This window comes from Nerophis ophidion, linkage group LG09 (assembly GCF_033978795.1).
Source record: "Nerophis ophidion isolate RoL-2023_Sa linkage group LG09, RoL_Noph_v1.0, whole genome shotgun sequence".
Lineage (NCBI taxonomy): Eukaryota > Metazoa > Chordata > Actinopteri > Syngnathiformes > Syngnathidae > Nerophis > Nerophis ophidion.
Genome location: NC_084619.1, coordinates 438,190 through 457,585, shown reverse-complemented (window position 1 = coordinate 457,585; position 19,396 = coordinate 438,190). Strand labels below are relative to the sequence as shown.

Below are 19,396 nucleotides of genomic sequence, written 5' to 3'. Positions count from 1 at the left end.
CTGTGTCCCCAACGACGTGAATTTAGAATTTTTGGGAGGTGCGCGTAGGCTACGCGGAAGGCTATGTAGGGGGAAGAAGGATGACGTCGTCTTCTACGCAAGCTACGCGACGCGACAGTATACACCAGGCTTTACTCTTGTTCAGCTCTAACCTCTTTGGTTTTTTGGGGGGGAGGTTTTCAAATAGTTTTTGCAACACAGTAATACATTTTTCACCATAGTAAGTTATGATCCTTGCCCCACAGCCCCAGTCAACAGACTTCACACAGTACAACAGCTACGGTGACATGTGTGGAGGAAGCAGAGGTGAGCACTGCCAACAAAACATTATGACGAGAACGTTTCCGCTTAGTATTTAAACTTGGTCTTGATAGCTTTATGTGGAGACAGCATGCATATTTTAATTACCTGCATAATGTGTCATCGCGGAGAAAAGTGCTGTAAAATTTACAGTGCGTTTGGAAAGTATTCACAGTGCTTCACTTTTTCCACGTGAGCCAGTGGGCTCAGGAACACTCCAGAAAACCACTGTCAGTAACTACAGTTCATCGCTACATCTGTAAGTGCAAGTCAACACTTTACTATGCAACGCGAAAGCCATTTATCAATAACACCCAGAAACGCAGTTGGCTTCGCTGGGCCTGAGTGGAAAAGTGTTCTGTGGTCTGACGAGTCCACATTTCAAAGTGTTTTTGGAAACTGTGGACGTTGTGTCCTCCGTTTGTTAAGTTACAGCTTTATTCCATAATAAGATACATCCATTTTTGTCCTTAAATTTCTACACATAATACATAATTATCACAATGTGAAATGTACAAAAAAAATCACATGTACATTAGCATTCACAGACTTTGCTCAATACTTTGTTGATGCACCTTTGGCAGCAATTACCGCCTCAAGTCGTTTTTAATAAGATGCTACAAACTTGGCACATCTATCTTTGGGCAGTTTCACCCACTCCTCCTTTTATCACCTCTAAAACTCCTTATGGTTGGATTGGAAGCAGTGCTTTTCATCCAGGATGTCTCTGTACTTTGCTGCTTTCATCTTGGTCTAGTCAGAGATTTGACCAAAACCCGATGGTCAGAGCTGCAGCATTTTTCTGTGGAGAGAGGAGAACCTTTCAGAAGGACAACCATCTCTGCAGCAATCCACTAATGAGGCCTGTATAGTAGAGTGGCCGGACGGAAGCCATTTCTTAGTAAAAATGTGCCCAAATGCACCTGAAAGACTCTCAGATCATGGGAAACACAATTCTCTGGTCTGATGAAACAAAAATTGAACACTTTGGTGAGAATGTCAGACGTCATGTTTGAAGAAAACCAAGTAGCGCCAGTCTCCCCACCTTAAACAAGGTCATGCACAGGCATCCTTTGTACGTTTCGAGTGACCACCGAAAAGATGGTGCCAGCATCATGGTGTGGGGATGTTATTCAACGGCAGGTTCTAAGAGACGAGTCAGGATAAAGGGAAAAATAAATGCAATAATGTACAGAGACATCCTGGATGAAAACCAACAATTCTCATCCAATCTGATGAAGCTTAAGAAGTGCTGCAAAAAGGAATGGGCCAAAGATGGGTGTGCCCTGCTCGTGGCATCGTACTCAAAAAGACTTGAGGCTGTAATTGCTTTCAAAGTGCAACAAAGTATTGTGCAAAGGTTGTAAATACTTATGTACATGCATTTAAGCCTACTCAGTGGCATAGTTGTCCTACTCAGTGGCCTAGTTGTCCTACTCTGTGGCGTAGTGTAGTGGTTCTCAAATGGGGATACACGTACCCCGGGGGGTACTTGAAGGTATGCCAAGGGGTACGTGAATTTTTAAAAAAATATTCTAAGATAACAATTAAAAAATCCTTTATAAATACATTTATTGAATAATACTTCAACAAAATACAAATGTAAGTTCATAAACTGTGAACAAAAAATACAACAATGCAATATTCAGTGTTGACAGCTAGATTTTTAAAATATTGATGTTAAAGATTTCTTTTTTTGTGAAGAATTAAGTTCATGAATCCAGATGGATCTCTATTACAATCCCCAAAGAGGGCACTTTAAGTTGATGATTACTTCTATGTGTAGAAATCTTTATTTATAATTGAATCACTTGTTTATTTTTCAACAAGTTTTTAGTTATTTTTATATATCATTTTTTCCAAATAGTTCAATAAAGACCACTACAAATGAGCAATATTTTGCACTGTTATACAATTTAATAAATCAGAAACTGATGACATAGTGCTGTGTTTTACTTCTTCATCTCTTTTTTTCAACCAAAAATTCTTTGCTCTGATTAGGGGGTACTTGAATTAAAAAAAATTGTTCACAGGGGGTACATCACTGAAAAAAGGTTGAGAACCACTGGCCTAGTGGTTAGAGTGTCTGCCCTGAGTTCGGTAGGTCGTGAGTTCAAACCCCGGATGAGTCATACCAAAGACTATAAAAATGGGACGCCATACCCCCCTGCTTGACACTCAGCATCAAGGGTTGGAATTGGAGGTAAAATCACCAAAAATGATTCCCGGGCGCGGCACCGCTGCTGTCCACTGCTCCCCTCACCTCCCAGGAGGTGAACAAGGGGATGGATCAATTGCAGAGGACACATTTCACCACACCCAGTGTGAGTGAGACAATCATTGGTACTTTAACTCTAAACATTTTTTTAATACATTTGCAAAATATAAACTTTTCAAATTGGCGCTGTAGAATTTTGAGGACAAAAAAAATGTATTACATTTCAGAATAAGGCTGTAACATAACACGATGTGGAAAGAGCGAAGCGCTGTGAATACTTTCTGGTTGCACTGTACTGTAGCTGGTAGCCTGTCAGGAGATGTGAAAGCAAAACCATTAACTGTGAGTCTCATTTTCTGTCCCATTTTGTCCTGCAGAGTTTCAGGTATGTCCCTCATCTGCTTTTTCACATGGCATGCTTCCTCAGCTTGAGCCACACATTTGCTTGCAGTAGGCACCTCGTCCTGTATGCACACCGTCCACTTGTGCGACACGCTTGCATCGTCGCCGGACATGTTGCCGTATGTGGTCTAGATGTCACCTACCAGGGCACGCAGTCATTGGCGGTGCACTGCCCGGTAGCTGAGCAACTGTGCTCCATGTGCGACGTGCAAGCGCCAGCTCATGTCTGGTTTTGTTTGTCTGTATACCAATGTCATCATGACCCAAGCTAAACGTCATATCGACAAATATAATTTCCAAATTCACCTGAGGGACACATAAACATACACTTTACCGGCAGCTGCCCATCATAAAGACTATATATATATATAGTGAAGCTCCTCGCTCCATCCAGTGATAGCTTAGTGTGCCCACTTCATAAAAGGACGACATACTCATACCATTAACCCTGCAGTCCCCTCCCACTATATTATATTTGTGTATGTTCTATTCTTTAGCACATTAAGGATGGCCGTGCAGCACTTGCAAGGATGGACAGGGGAGTATCTATGCCTAATATGTTGGAGCCCAAAGCAAGTATCTTCTTCTTTTTGTACTGATACTATATGGACAAACGTATTGAGACACACCACTTTGGCAGTTCGTCAGTCAGACCCCATATTAACTCTGATTCTTTACACAGGCCTCATTAGTTTTAGAATTATTGTCCAAAACAAGGAATTTAAGATGAAAATAAGGTTTTTTTTGCAATCGCATGTGTCGCCACGTTGCCAGGGCACACATGCATTCCTTAGCCTGTCCAATGTCACAGGTGAACTGGAGCCTATCCCAGCTGACTCGTGTTGTGGTACACCATGGACCGGTTGCCGGGCAAATGCATACAGTATATACAGTTGGGCAAAAAAGTATTTAGTCAGCCACCGATTGTGCAAGTTCTCCCACTTAAAATGATGAAAGAGGTCTGTAATTTTCATCATAGGTACACTTCAACTGTGAGAGACAGAATGTGAAAAAAAAATCCAGGAATTCACATTGTAGGAATTTCAAAGATTTTATTTGTAAATTATGGTGGAAAATAAGTATTTGATCAACCAATTTAAAGCTCTCACTGATGGAAGGAGGTTTGGGCTCATAATCTCACGATACATGGCCTCATTCATTCTTTCCTTAACACGGATCAATCGTCCTGTCCCCTTAGCAGAAAAACAGCCCCAAAGCATGATGTTTCCACCCCCATGCTTCACACTAGGTATGGTGTTCTTGGAATGCAACTCAGTATTCTTCTTCCTCCAAACACGAGGAGTTGAGTTTATACCAAAATGGATACATGGATGATACAGCATAGGATTGGGAGAATGTCATGTGGTCAGATGAAACCAAAATATAACTTTTTGGTATAAACTCAACTCGTGGTGTTTGGAGGAAGAAGAATACTGAGTTGCATCCCAAGAACACTATACCTACTGTGAAGCATGGGGGTGGAAACATCATGCTTTGGGGCTGTTTTTCTGCTAAGGGGACAGGACGATTGATCCGTGTTAAGGAAAGAATGAATTGGGCCATGTATCGTGAGATTTTGAGCCAAAACCTCCTTCCATCATTGAGAGCTTTGAATGGTTGTCCAAATACTTATTTTCCACCATAATTTACAAATAAAATCTTTAAAATTCCTACTATGTGAATTCCTGGATTTTTTTTCACATTCTGTCTCTCACAGTTGAAGTGTACCTCTGATGAAAATTACAGACCTCTGTCATCATTTTAAGTGGGAGAACTTGCACATTCGTTGGCTGACTAAATACTTTTTTGCCCCGCTGTAGACACTAAATGTTCACACCTTTGTGCATTTTAGACTCCTCCAATTAACCTCATGTTAGATAAACATGTTAACCACACAGTAAAGTTCAGGGTAATGATGCCAGTTTATACCCTGGAAATGTGCACTAGGTCATGCAGATCAGGAAACATGCAGAATTCTCCCATTTGTGCTGAAACTAGGTCTTCGTTCAAATGAAGAAAGTGTAGAAGACCGGGATGAAGACATTCGCTTTTCAAATAAATGCTTCTGCAATGTCTTTTTTTACAAAAATAAAAAGCAATGTCATTAGAAAATCAAACACTGTGGCAAACCAACCCAGTCGATAAAACCTTAGTTAATTTGGAATACTATACAAATATGAGTTGACCTTTTTCCATTTCACCTCTTATCATGTGCATTGCAAAATATGTGCCATTTTTTTTCTCAATGTTCCCAGTTTTAGGAGCTATTTACTTATTTCTAGTCATTGACTAATCCTAAATTTAGAATTTATATTTTGTCCATTCTAGTTTTAAAATTGAGAAAATAACTATTAAAATAAGCTATTGTGTTTTTTCCTCCACATAGAACATATTGTCTAGAGACTCGATCTCGACGATGCTTAATTTTAGGGTTGCAAGTTGAATGCGAGTTAATTTCAATCGTTTTTAGTGGTTTTTACTAAAATCGAGTTATTTTCTCCTATATTTTGACAGTGTGTAGTATCTCACAAATCTGAGTAAACTCTTCACATTTCTGCAATCACGTTTATTATCTACTTAAGAGTTGAGTGTATTAAAACACGTGCAAGCTTCATGGCGTACACTTCCATCCAAAGCACGAGCAACACTTCCATCTAGATAATGAAAGCAATACCCTGCTTAGTTTGAGTTGTTACTGTTACTTACGTTGGAAAATATCCTTTAAAATGCTCAAAAATCTTTATCCTTAAAGGCCTACTGAAACCCACTACTACCGACCACGCAGTCTGATAGTTTATATATCAATGATGAAATATTAACATTGCAACACATGCCAATACGGCCTTTTTAGTTTACTAAATTGCAATTTTAAATTTCCAGCGAAGTGTCCTGTTGAAAACGTTGCGGTATGATGACTCGGGCGTTTGACGTCTCGGGTTGTGGCGGACATTTTTATCCAGCCCGATCCAAGTTATAAGTAGTCTGCTTTAATCGCATTATTACACAGTATTCTGGACATCTGTGTTGCTGAATCTTTTGCAATTTGTTCAATTAATAATGGAGACGTCAAAGAAGAAAGATGTAGGTGGGAAGCGGTGTATTGCAGCTGCCTTTAGCAACACAAACACAGCCGGTGTTTCCTTGTTTAAAATTCCTGAAGTTGAAGCTTTACTATGGAACAGAGCAGTCAAGCGAACATGGTTCCCGACCACATGTCAACCGGTAGGTTTCAGTGAGAAAATTGTGGTAATAAGTCAGCTCTTGCCGTAGTTATGGGCGGAGCTTGCGTTTTCCTGCAGCTGCTGCGGACTATTACCTCCTCCCACCGGAGACATTGGCGGTCACCACACCCGTGGCCACACCCCTCCGACTTTCAGGTACCATATAATCTCACTAAAACACTAGTAATACAATAAGCGGATAAGGGATTTTCCAGAATTATCCCAGTAAATGTGTCTAACAACATCTGAATCACTCCCACTGTCCTCGCCTTTTTTTTCTTTTTTTTTTTCTAGTCCTTCACTCTCACTAGTCTCATCCACGAATCTTTCATCCTCGCTCAAAAGTTAGCGACCAAAAGTTGCAAACTTTATCGTGGGTGTTCTCTACTAAATCCTTTCAGCAAAAATATGGCAATATCGCGAAATGATCAAGTATGACACATAGAATGGACCTGCTATCCCCGTTTGAATAAGAAAATCTCATTTCAGTAGGCCTTTAATGATGGTCGCAACAGTCAAGCAGTTGCCACCAAAATGACAGCTAACATTGGTGAACATCTGTGCTTTTTACGATGTTCATTTTCACTTCAATGATGATGGCTTTCCTTATCTTTGCCACACTGCCACTAAGAGAGCAAAAAGTGAACTAATATTTGATGGTATTCCTAAAGCACATGTGCTCTAACTAGTTATCGAGGGCATAGGCGCCAATCTACACTTCTGCCAGTGGGTGTGTGTGTATTAAAAAAAAAGTTAGTATCCCATATGATGTGTGGCTTTATTATTTTGTAAAATGGACCAAACTCGCCACAAAATGAACTACAACAAGATTGATTTTTCAAAAATTATTTTAAAGATTGAAAGTTGCCATTAATCCCACGTGGGTGCTCGGCATTGTTCGAAAAACAATGGGTGGGTGTTACATTTTGATGTTGATTGTTGTTGGCCTGGACCCCAGGATGCAGAGATGGCAGCCCAAGTGCAGGTTCAATGTATTTAAAAAATAAATAAATAATAATGCATCAGCAAAGTGCATAGTAGAAAAGCACAATGATCATGAAAATAGATTTCCTGATTGCCAATCACGGACAGGTGAGGGAACCAGCGTTCAGATGGAAGTAGTGGCAAACAGGAAATGGGACAACAAATTACAAGTGCATTGGCAATGTGTCCCAATACTTGTGTTGATACACCGTGTATACAAATATATACAGCTAGCCGACACCAAAACAAAATACCTTAAAAGGTCAATCTCAACTGTCCTAACACTAACATAATGCAATAATGTTTACCCCACACACAGTATACTGGAGGTGATTTAAGCTCCCCATAGAGCAAAAGCACTAAATTTGAGGACTCAAGTTCCAGATTTAGCACGCTGCTTTAGGAGCTGCAGTAACTCCAGTGCTTAGCATGCTGGCTTCTTCATGTTCATCCGCACATAGCTGTGACGTCCAGTGGCTGGATACTGTATGCGGCATACAGAGAAGAATCCAACCGTCCATCCCAACCACTCATATCACTAAGTGCTGTATTGTAGAGCAGTGTTTTTCAACCACTGTGCTGCGGCACACTGGTGTGGGGTCTGGTGTGCTATGGGAGATGATGGGTTCAAAATTGATTTTGCAAACCAGTAATTATAATCCGCAAATAATTTTCCGTTGTTGAGTGCCTGTGCTGTCTAGAGCGCGGCAGAGTAACCGTGTAATAATCATCCATATCAGTAGGTGGCATCAGGTAGCTAATTGCTTTGTAGATGTCATGATCACAATATGCAGACGACAGCGGGAGGCATAGTGAAGGTAAAAAGATATCTAATGCTTAAACCAAACATAAACAAAAGGCATTGGAGCTTAGGGATGGCTATGCAAAACTGAACTAAAACTGAACTGGCTGCAAAGTAAACAAAAACAGAATGCTGGACGACAGCAAAGACTTACAGCGTGTGGAGCAGCAGACGGCATCCACAAAGTACATCCGTACATGACATGACAATCAACAACAAAATAGGAGCGCAAGACAAGAACTAAAACACAGCACACAGGAAGACAGGAAAAAAAATCGAAATAAGTCATGGTGTGATGTGACAGGTCGTGACAGTACACCTACTTTGAGACAAGAGCTATATTAATGCATGCTTGGTTATGGTTTGAATTCATATCCAACAATTGCGAGAACGACTTTTTACTGTCAATATCGGCTACTGGGTTTCATTTTTTTTATGTTTTCTGCTAGTAGGGTGCCTCTGCATTTTTTCAAAAAAAAATGTGCCTTGGCTGAAAAAAGGTTGAAAAACACTGTTATGGAGTACACACAACTGTGTGCATATGAGTGGGTTGGAGGCTTTACAAGCACATCAACCGGAATTGTTGTACGGATGGAATTAGTTTTTTTTTTTACAAACCCCGTTTCCATATGAGTTGGGAAATTGTGTTAGATGTAAATATAAACGGAATACAATGATTTGCAAATCCTTTTCAACCCATATTCAATTGAATGCACTACAATGACAAGATATTTGATGTTCGAACTCATGAACTTAATTTTTTTTGCAAATAATAATTACCTTAGAATTTCATGGCTGCAACACGTGCCAAAGTAGTTGGGAAAGGGCATGTTCACCACTGTGTTACATCACCTTTTCTTTTAACAACATTCAAAAAACGTTTAGGAACTGAGGAAACTAATTGTTGAAGCTTTGAAAGTGGAATTCTTTCTCATTCTTGTTTTATGTAGAGCTTCAGTCGTTCAACAGTCCGGGGTCTCCACTGTCGTATTTTACACTTCATAATGCGCCACACATTTTCGATGGGAGACAGGTCTGGACTGCAGGCAGGCAGGAGAGTACCCGCACTCTTTTACAACGAAACCACGCTGTTTTAACATGTGGCTTGACATTGTCTTGCTGAAATAAGCAGGGGCGTCCATTATAACGTTACTTGGATGACAACAAATGTTGCTTCAAAACCTGTATGGAACATTCAGCATTAATGGTGCCTTCACAGATGTGTAAGTTACCCATGCCTTGGGCACTAATACACCCCCATACATCACAGATGCTGGCTTTTGAACTTTGCGCCTATAACAATCCGGATGGTTATTTTCCTCTTTGTTCCGGAAGACACTACGTCCACAGTTTCCAAATATAATTTGAAATGTGGACTCGTCAGACCACAGAACACTTTTCCACTTTGCATCAGTCCATCTTAGATGAGCTCGGGCCCAGTGAAGCCAGCAGCGTTCCATGGTGTTGTTGATTAATGGGTTTTGCTTTGCATAGTAGAGATTTAACTTGCACTTACAGATGTAGCAACCAACTGTAGTTACTGACAGTGGTTTTATGAAGTGTGAGCCCATGTCTCCTGTCCAAAAGCAGAACCTAGTAACTCACTTCTAGAGATACCCTTGAGATACTAGGTTTTTCTGTTGTATCTACGCGGTAGTTGCTAGGTCCTGCCATGCGCGTAACAGCTTACTTACGAAACACATTACAATATCGCATACACTAATGTAAAGCATATCACCTAGTAACTCCAAAATTATTATCAGCTCAGTTTTGACCAAAATTTAGTTACTGGGTTTTGCCTTTGGACGGGAGATGTAGTGATATCCTTTACACACTGATGTCGGTTTTTGATGCGTTACCGCCTGAGGGACCAAAAGTCCGTAACATCATCGCTTACGTGCAGTGATTTTTCCAGATTCTCTGAACTTTTTGAGGATTTTACGGACCGTAGATGGTAAAATCCCTAAATTCCTTGCAATAGCTCATTGAGAAATGTTGTTCTAAAACTGTTCGACAATTTGGTTACAAATTGGTGACCTTCGCCCCATCTTTGTTTGTGAATTACTTAGCATTTCATGGAAGCTGCTTTTATACCCAATCATGGCACCCACCTGTTCCCAATTAGCCTGCACACCTGTGGGATGTTCCAAATAGGTGTTTGATGAGCATTCCTCAACTTTATCAGTATTTATTGCCACCTTTCCCAACTTCTTTGTCAGGTGTTGCTGGCATCAAATTCTAAAGGTAATGATTATTTGCAAAAAAAAAAAAATGTTTATCAGTTTCAACATCAAACATGTTGTCTTTGTAGCATATTCAACTGAATATGGGTTGAAAATGATTTGCAAATCATTATATTCCGTTTATATTTACATCTAACACAATTTCCCAACTCATATGGAAACGGGGTTTGTAAGAAAAGCACCTCAGTGTTCCAGCGCTTTACTGATTGCCCAACTGTCTTCCTGTCCCTTTCTGGGTCTACTGCATGTAAAAGAGTCTGCACACTATAGAACCCAGCCAGCATTTTCCCCAACAAACTAAACAAAGTGCTTTCACTCTCAGCCAACCTCCTGCCACATACCTGTTCTCCTCCCCAGCGTTCCCACTCTCACAGTTACGATCACATCTCCATAGGTCTAACTTCTACCGCGTGACAAAAAATGCTGACTCAGGTGTGTGACCCTGTGCATTGACGAGTGTCTCCTTTTTGAAGGTGTATCCCTATGAAATGCTCATGATTACCAGTAGAGGGAGAGCTAGACTGCCCAGAGATGTGGACAGAACCAGACTGGAGGTATCAGTTTGTTGATTGCTGGAGTTTTCAAGTAGAACAGTAGCAAGGAACGTTCAGTATCCATTGCTTCTTGTCATTTCTGCAAAGACCATTTGGAAGTGTTTGGTGCTAACCCCCCCATCCTTTTTTTTTTTTTCTTCTCTACCTACCTGTGTTCTTGATTGTAGCGCCACTTAGCACCCGAAACCTTCTTTGACATCTTTGGAATGGAGATCCAGGAGTTTGACAGGCTTCCCCTGTGGAAACGCAACGACATGAAAAAGAAGGCCAAGCTCTTCTAGCGGCATGCTTCATACCCACAAGACAACAACAATTATCTACACATGTTAGGCTTTGCTTTGTTACCTTTTCTTCTGTCTTTTTTTTTTTTAACTTCTGACATGATCAAGAGGTTCGACTTGCACATAAATGCAAATTGGTCTCATGTTCAACAATGACACACAATGAAAGATAAACAGGATCATATATTTATGTTGATGCTGCTTTTTTCTTCTTCTTTTTGCTGGAATCGCTTCGATCTCTTTTATGCTTGTTTCTTCCTGCAATTTATTGATTTGACTCCTGTGGATATTTGTAAGTGCAGTAGAACCTACAGCCTTGTAGTCTTGAACATATGTCTGCTTTCCTTTGCTTGGACTGGAATAGATTCAGTCCAAAGTTTGCATCGATCGGCTCAGTGAGTCTTTGAATATTATATTCAAAATACAAAATAAAAAACACGCACACCGACACTGGGAAGGCAGTCACCTGACTCAAAAACAGTTTACTGCATCTAATGAACAATCCAAGCATCTTCACTAAGACTGTACATGTAGGGCCTGATTTACTTAAGGTATGTGTGTACTTAAAACACGTGCAAACTTAATAGCACAAGCAAAGCTGATCTACGAGATGTGTGCAAAGTGAATTGCGTGTGTTAAGTGAGCAAAAGAATATATGCTGAGCATTAAAACACCCACAATACTGGGAGGAGAAGAGACAAATACAATTATTTAGCACACGCAATGTGATTTATCAACACTCATCACCGTTTTGTGAACACTATTTTGTGTTTTATTCAGCACATGTCAGAAGGACGTGCAAACTGATCAGTTGGCTGCAGGATCAGTGCTCAGGCGATAGACGGACTAGAACCCTGTATACATCCTACATGTGTCAACATTTTGTCCTTTCAGCAACAATTTTATAGCTGCTAGAGGACATAAGGCCTGCTCAGTGGCCTTGTGGTTATAGTGTCCGCCCTGAGATCGGTGGGTTTGTGAGTTCAAACCCTGGCCGAGTTATACCAAACACTATAAAAATGGGACCCATTACCTCCCTGCTTGGCACTCAGCATCAATGGTTTGAATTGGGGGTGAAATCACCGAAATGATTCCCGAGCGTGGCCGCCGCTGCTGCTCACTGAGCAGAAGGGGATGGGTCAAATGCAGAAGGTAATTTCACCACACCTAGTGTGTGTGTGACTGTCAGTGGTACTTTAACTTTATAACTTAAGGGGCTGATTATGTGTTTTGGTGTCATTTAATTTTTTCTTTTAATGACATTCATCCATTTTCTACCGCTTGTCCCTTTTAGGGTTGCGGGGGGTTGCTGGGGCCTTTCTCAGCTGCATTCGGGCAGAAGGCAAATCGACACCTCATCGCATGGCCAACACATACAGACAGACAACATTCATATACATATTGTTAAAATATTTCTTATACAAAAAACAACTTCTTGAAGTATGCATTTTTTTGAAGGTCTGGAGTGGAATATTTGCTGCCTTTCTCCAACGAGCCCACTTTTGGCAAAAAAAATACTAAAAGAAAAGTGGTGCCAATGTAGATGCACTTCACAGCTGCTTCTAAAATGCCCATAAAAAGTGGTAGATGTTTTCTGCATGTTTAAAAATATAACAAAACGCCGCAGGTGAAAGCATAATGACGTGAATGTGCAGTAAATGAGAGTGACTCTGTCGTGATGCCCCGTATAGTACACGCAAAATCATTTTTGAATGCACAAGCAGTCTTAGCAATTCGCAAGCAACACGCCCACTAATAGTACACACTATTTTATAGATTGCACACGCCCTTTACCGCGTGGTATTTGGATCTTAGTAAATCAGGCCCACGGTGTCACTCTTCTCAGGCTTTCTCCAACACTTACCAATTACTCTTTACATGTATTAGAAGTATAACTCAAAACATTTCAATGCCATACCCAATATATGTACAGTAACAGGCAAATCGATACTACAGCTCATGTACGCCCACCTGTATTTGAAAGAAATGTTTTATAAATGAAAAGCCACACTGCCGTTTGTTGTATGGAAAAGTAAGCCAATAAAGCTTTAAACACCACAAACCATAGGATACAGACAAGCCAGTCACTGCCTCTTTTCTGTTATCACTGTGTTTCTCCATCAGGTGGACTTCTTACACTGGGGGACTGCAGGGCAGCCAATCAGAAAGTCTCATACATGCACGCTGACTATTTAGGGCAGGCATGTCAAACTCGTTTTTATTGATTTTTTTACACCGCTTGAAACTGTGAAACATACATATATATATATATATATATACATATATATATATATATATATATATATATATATATATATATATGTATATATATATATATATATGTATATATACATATATACATATATATATATATATATTAATATATATATTGGGACGGCGTGGCGCAGTGGCCGTGCGCAACCCGAGGGTCACTGGTTCAATGCCCATCCAGTACCAACCTCGTCACGTCCGTTGTGTCCTGAGCAAGACACTTCACTCTTGCTCCTGATGGGTGCTGGTTAGCGCCTTGCATGGCAGCTCCCTTCATCAGTGTGTGAATGGGTAAATGTGGAAGTAGTGTCAAAGCGCTTTGAGTACCTTGAAGGTAGAAAGGCGCTATACAAGTACAACCCATGCATCATTATTTATATATATATATATATATATGTATATATATATATATATCAATCAATCAATGTTTACTTATATAGCCCTAAATCACTAGTGTCTCAAAGGGCTGCACAAACCACCACAACATCCTCGGTAGGCCCACATAAGGGCAAGGAAAACTCACACCCAGTGGGACATCGGTGACAATAATGACCCAGTGGGACGTCGGTGACAATAATGACTATGAGAACCTTAGAGAGGAGGAAAGCAATGGATGTCGAGCGGGTCTAACATGATACTGTGGAAGTTCAATCCGCAATGGATCCAACACAGTCGCGAGAGTCCAGTCCAAAGCGGATCCAACACAGCAGCGAGAGTCCCGTTCACAGCGGAGCCAGCAGGAAACCATCCCAAGCGGAGGCGGATTAGCAGCGCAGAGATGTCCCCAGCCGATACACAGGCAAGCAGTACATGGCCACCGGGGCCACCGGATCGGACCGGACCCCCTCCACAGGGGAGAGTGGGACATAGAAGAAAAAGAAAAGAAACAGCAGATCAACTGGTCTAAAAAGGGAGTCTATTTAAAGGCTAGAGTATACAAATGAGTTTTAAGGTGAGACTTAAATGCTTATACTGAGGTGGCATCTCGAACTGTTACCGGGAGGGCATTCCAGAGTACTGGAGCCCGAACGTAAAACGCTCTATAGCCCGCAGACTTTTTTTGGGCTTTGGGAATCACTAACAAGCCGGAGTCCTTTGAACGCAGATTTCTTGCCGGGACATATGGTACAATACAATCGGCAAGATAGGATGGAGCTAGACCGTGTAGTATTTTATACGTAAGTAGTAAAACCTTAAAGTCACATCTTAAGTGCACAGGAAGCCAGTGCAGGTGAGCCAGTACAGGCGTAATGTGATCAAACTTTCTTGTTCTTGTCAAAAGTCTAGCAGCCGCATTTTATACCAACTGTAATCTTTTAATGCTAGACATGGGGAGACCCGAAAATAATACGTTACAGTAGTCGAGGCGAGACGTAACAAACGCATGGATAATGATCTCAGCGTCTTTAGTGGACAGAATGGAGCGAATTTTAGCGATATTACGGAGATGAAAGAAGGCCGTTTTAGTAACGCTTTTAATGTGTGCCTCAAAGGAGAGAGTTGGGTCGAAGATAATACCCAGATTCTTTACCGTGTCGCCTTGTTTAATTTTTTGGTTGTCAAATGTTAGAGTTGTATTATTAAATAGAGTTCGGTGTCTAGCAGGACCGATAATCAGCATTTCCGTTTTTTTATATAAATTTTTATATATATTTTTATATATATATATATATATATATATATATAATTTATATATATATATATATATATATATATATAATGTACACATATTTATATATATATATATATATATATAATATGTATGTATATATATATATGTACAAATACATACATACATACATACACACACACATATATATATGTATATATATATATATATATATATAATATGTATGTATATATATATATATATATATATATATATATATATGTACACATACATACATATATATATATATGTACACATACATACATATATATATATACATATATATATATATATATATATATATATATATTGCATTGATACATTTGTTATGTGTAAGCAGTTATCTGATGATAAGTTTCCTAACTGTTGTACAGAGCCTTGCATGTAAATGCAGGTATAAATAGGTTTTTGTTTTTTTCTATCAAATATTGGTTTCTGTTTCGTCTATTTAGCTACAAGGTCAATTTTGTTTTGCTCATTACTTCAATTAAACCTTTTTTTTTTGTTTTTTTTGACTCATCTTGAGTAATTGACTGGGCTTTTACATACAACACAATCAGTTTTGTTGCCTTTCCCACCTGCTCCGCCATAAGGAACAAATTAATTGCCAAAACATGAACCAATTATTATCAAACTTTGACACACCATCATACCTACATATATACAGTATATGTGTATGTATATATATATATATATATATATATATATATATATATATATATATATATTTATATATATACATACACATATACTGTGTACATTGCTGCAAAATACTCAGTCTCCAGTACTTGACCATAAAATTTGTGGAGTGGCTTTTACACAATATTACTGTAATTGGAATGGAATAAACAGTAAGATAGTTTTCTCGATAGCATCCTCCACTGAGTTTGAACTTGATGTGAAAGTGCCAAAAACTACAACATGGCTGATGAGGAAAAGATGCTATCGAAATGGAGTGGTGAAAATTAGACCCTCTACAAAACGGTGTAACCTGAAAAGACGGTTACAAAGCGGTTTGAGGATGGTCTGTAAAATACAGTCTATGTAAAATTTTTGACCAAATAACCACCATCACATGTTATGTAGACCACAAGGAAGTCTTTTAAATGTAAAAAAACATCAGAATATGACCCCTTTAAAGGGTAACTGCCTATCGTTCACGATCATTATGAGAGACAAGAACACATACGTCTTGTTTATGCATTCTGATTTGTAATAGGCAAGGTGTTTAACACATTTGGCCAATAAAACTGACTCTTACAATGTACTCAATGGGAGTACTCTATTGCGCACAAAAAGCTCTCTAATGAAACACCCAAAAGCCATGAGCAATATGCCATTTACATCTTGTGAATTGATTATTAACCAAGTATTAGCGATATTGTTGTTATAAGCGCTAATGTCAAGGAACTACTTTTAGCGGTACCGTGCACAGAGAGCTTACTAGCTTGCACCGTGCACAGAGAGCTTACTAGCTTATGCAGTTAATGTCATACTGAGCCGGTGAGCTGCTTCATCGCCTCTGACTTGATGAAAGTTTTTTTAGTCCCTTTAGTTGACTTAAATGTTGAGGAATTTAGTTGACTAAAACTAGGCAAAATATAATTAAATTTTGATGACTCAAAATGACTCAAACTAGAATATATTTTTTGTCAAAAGACTGACTAAAACTTAACTGCTGTCCAAACAAAACTTTGTTCATGTTTGTAAGATTGTACAAACGACACCAATGGGCCTCAGGACAACATTATTACATTTTGGGTGGAGTATGTTATTTTTTCAGGTTAGTGATAGTGGAGCTGTAGCAGAAATGTAAAAGTAGATTAGTACAGTTCTTTAAGGGCCTGATCAGCTTAGATCCCACATAACAAGTGCAAAAAAACATATCTATATAATCAGAATCAAAATCATAAATAGTTTATCAATCCTCAAGGGGAAATTACGATTTCAGCAAAGTCCCATTTAAGATTGATTGATTGAAACTTGTATTAGTAGATTGCACAGTACAGTACATATTCCGTACAATTGACCACTAAATCCTAACACCCGAATACGTTTTTCAACTTGTTTGAGTCGGGGTGCACGTTAACATTACAGGGAGACAGAACAGGTCTGCTAACTTACGATGTATCTAACAATAAAAGGTGAGAAAGAGGTAATGGCTGAAGGGGGTGGGTTTGAGAAAAAAAATCTATCTAAGCCTGGGCCCCGGGAGAGGGTTTCCAGCCTGAGGCCAAAGGGGAACATAAACGTGTGTAAGAGGGAAACATCAAAGAACACAAAGGACATTATGTTATGTTTTATCATTTCCCTGCCTTCTCCTTTATTGTGATGTCTGTTTCCTTCAGCTCATTAGTCCCCAGCGAAGGGCAGACATTAAGGCACACCTGCAACCAATTTCAACCTCGGACTATTTAAGCTCGTCACTGACAGCTTGGTCTTGCCGGTTATTGTCTCTTGAACTTCCCACGTGCATGCGCCCGCTTCACCTCGTCAGTCCTGGTACGTTGTCTCTCCTTTGTCCTGTAATCTCTCACCTCTGGCTTTTTCCCCTGCCGACCACTGAAGAACCTGTTTTTGTTTGTAATTCATGGTGTGCACTTCTGCCCAATTGTCTTTTGTTACTCTTTTTGGACTTTTTAAATTTTTCCCTTTTTGTAATTCAACCTTGCCTCCTGTCTGTGCATTGGGGTCACCTCCATGATCAGTTCCTAACACATTAAAGACATTAAAACAGCAGAGCTGATGGAACCAGCTGCTACTTCTACACACAGCCACAAAAGTAAAACAACAACAACAAAAAAACATATACACTGTGGTGGCCTCCGCGGTTTTCCACGCCATCGTCTGCTGTGGTGGGGGGAGCATGGCTCGAGACAGGAGCAGACCCAACAAAGCAACCAAGAGAGCCTACTCCACCCTCGGCCGCCCACCAACTCTCGACCTGTGTCCAGTCCGCATAGATGAGCGAGGATACGTCCAAGGAGACCGAGGTGTCCGATACCTGCTCATTTAGCCAAGACACTGTGAAGCTTGTCCGACCCGGAACTCAGTGCTAGCTCTGCAGCTCTGTCTCTTCATCCGCATCTCCTCCAGTTTCTCCAAACGGACTCTGGTGTGGCAGAGACCCAGCAGCTGGTCTCCATGGCCAAAAGGCTCCAAGGAGGCAGATCCAGAAGTCCACAAAAAAGCACCGCAGAAGTCACGAAGTGCCACCCCTTGTCACACAGTCCCAAAGGGTCCTGAACCAAAAGGCAAAAAAACACATAACAACAAGAGGGAGACATCAGGAACCCCAACGGATGATACAAGAGCACAGAGCTCCTGCCAACAGCAGCCACTACTGCGGCGCCATCTTGGAAAATAATGTAGGTTTTATTAGTTGGCGTGTTGCGGATGTTCAATTAAGACTGCATGTACAATTGATACCAAGTACAAAAGTGCTATAAGAGACATTTCCATTCACATTCTTGTTATCATACTCCAACCTGTAGTGTTTTGTTATGTTCCGGAACATGCAGCACACAACTATAATCTGTACCACTTTTTGGAAGCGATCCTCCAGTGCAATCTAATCTACTGTTTAGCTTATGGAAACTAGTCTTTAGAATGCCAAAGGTGCGCTCTGGTAGACTTCTGGTAAAAGTAATGTTGCAAGACGTTTTTTCACATAGGAGATATATTTTGATGTCTGCTTGATCTAAATCAGCCTTAAGTCATCCAGCTGCTCAACAATGTGATTGCTGAATAGACAATATTTAGTTATTTCTGCACAAGGACGGAGGATTATTTTTCCGCTGTCTCTCACCACATTTTTGCCACAATGCCGCAGCCATTTATGGAGCCAGTTTCCACGTGCATTCCAAACTTGCAAAATATATATTTTGGATCTACACCTAACATCCACTGTAATGACACAAAGTACAGACGCGTATCTAGTTGATACTACTATGATTACGTCAATATTTTTTGGCATCACAACATCTTCTTTCGGTTTTTTATATATTTATATTATGTTTATAAACTTAAGAAGTGTGTCCCTAGACACATGAGGACTTTGAATATGATAAATGTATGATCCTGTAACGACTTGGTATTGGATTGATACCTAAATTTGTGGTGTCATCCAAAACTAATGTAAAGCTTCGAAAAACAACAGAAGAATAAATGGTTATTACATTTTAACAGAAGTGTAGATGGAACATGTTAAAAGAGAAAGTAAGCAGGTATTAAAGGCCTACTGAAATGAGATTTTCTTATTTAAACGGGAATAGCAGGTTCATTCTATGTGTCATACTTGATCATTTCACGATATTGCCATATTTTTGCTAAAGAGATTTAGTAGAGAACATCCACAATAAAGTTTGCAACTTTCAATGCTAAGAGAAAATCCCTGCCTCTACCGGAAGTCGCAGACGATGACGTCACATGTTGACGGCTCCTCACATATT

General features: G+C 39.9%; 1 protein-coding gene across 4 annotated transcripts in view; it reads left to right on the top strand.

Annotated features, from left to right (window-relative positions):
* LOC133558873 (actin-binding LIM protein 1-like) overlaps positions 1-13,072 on the top strand; it is a 53,503-nt gene extending 40,431 nt beyond the window's left edge. Inside the window, exons 15-19 of one of the 4 annotated variants that reach the window (XM_061910010.1) lie at positions 246-306; positions 2,896-2,903; positions 3,418-3,492; positions 10,644-10,724; positions 10,892-13,072. In XM_061910010.1, coding sequence (XP_061765994.1) covers positions 246-306; positions 2,896-2,903; positions 3,418-3,492; positions 10,644-10,724; positions 10,892-11,005 — 339 coding nt within the window. In that variant the 3' untranslated portion in view covers positions 11,006-13,072. Of the gene's footprint in view, positions 1-245; positions 307-2,895; positions 3,374-3,417; positions 3,493-10,643; positions 10,725-10,891 lie in introns of those variants that run through there. The other 3 variants (XR_009808046.1, XR_009808048.1, XM_061910009.1) reach the window with 3 other exon arrangements.
* Positions 13,073-19,396: the final 6,324 nt, after the last annotated feature.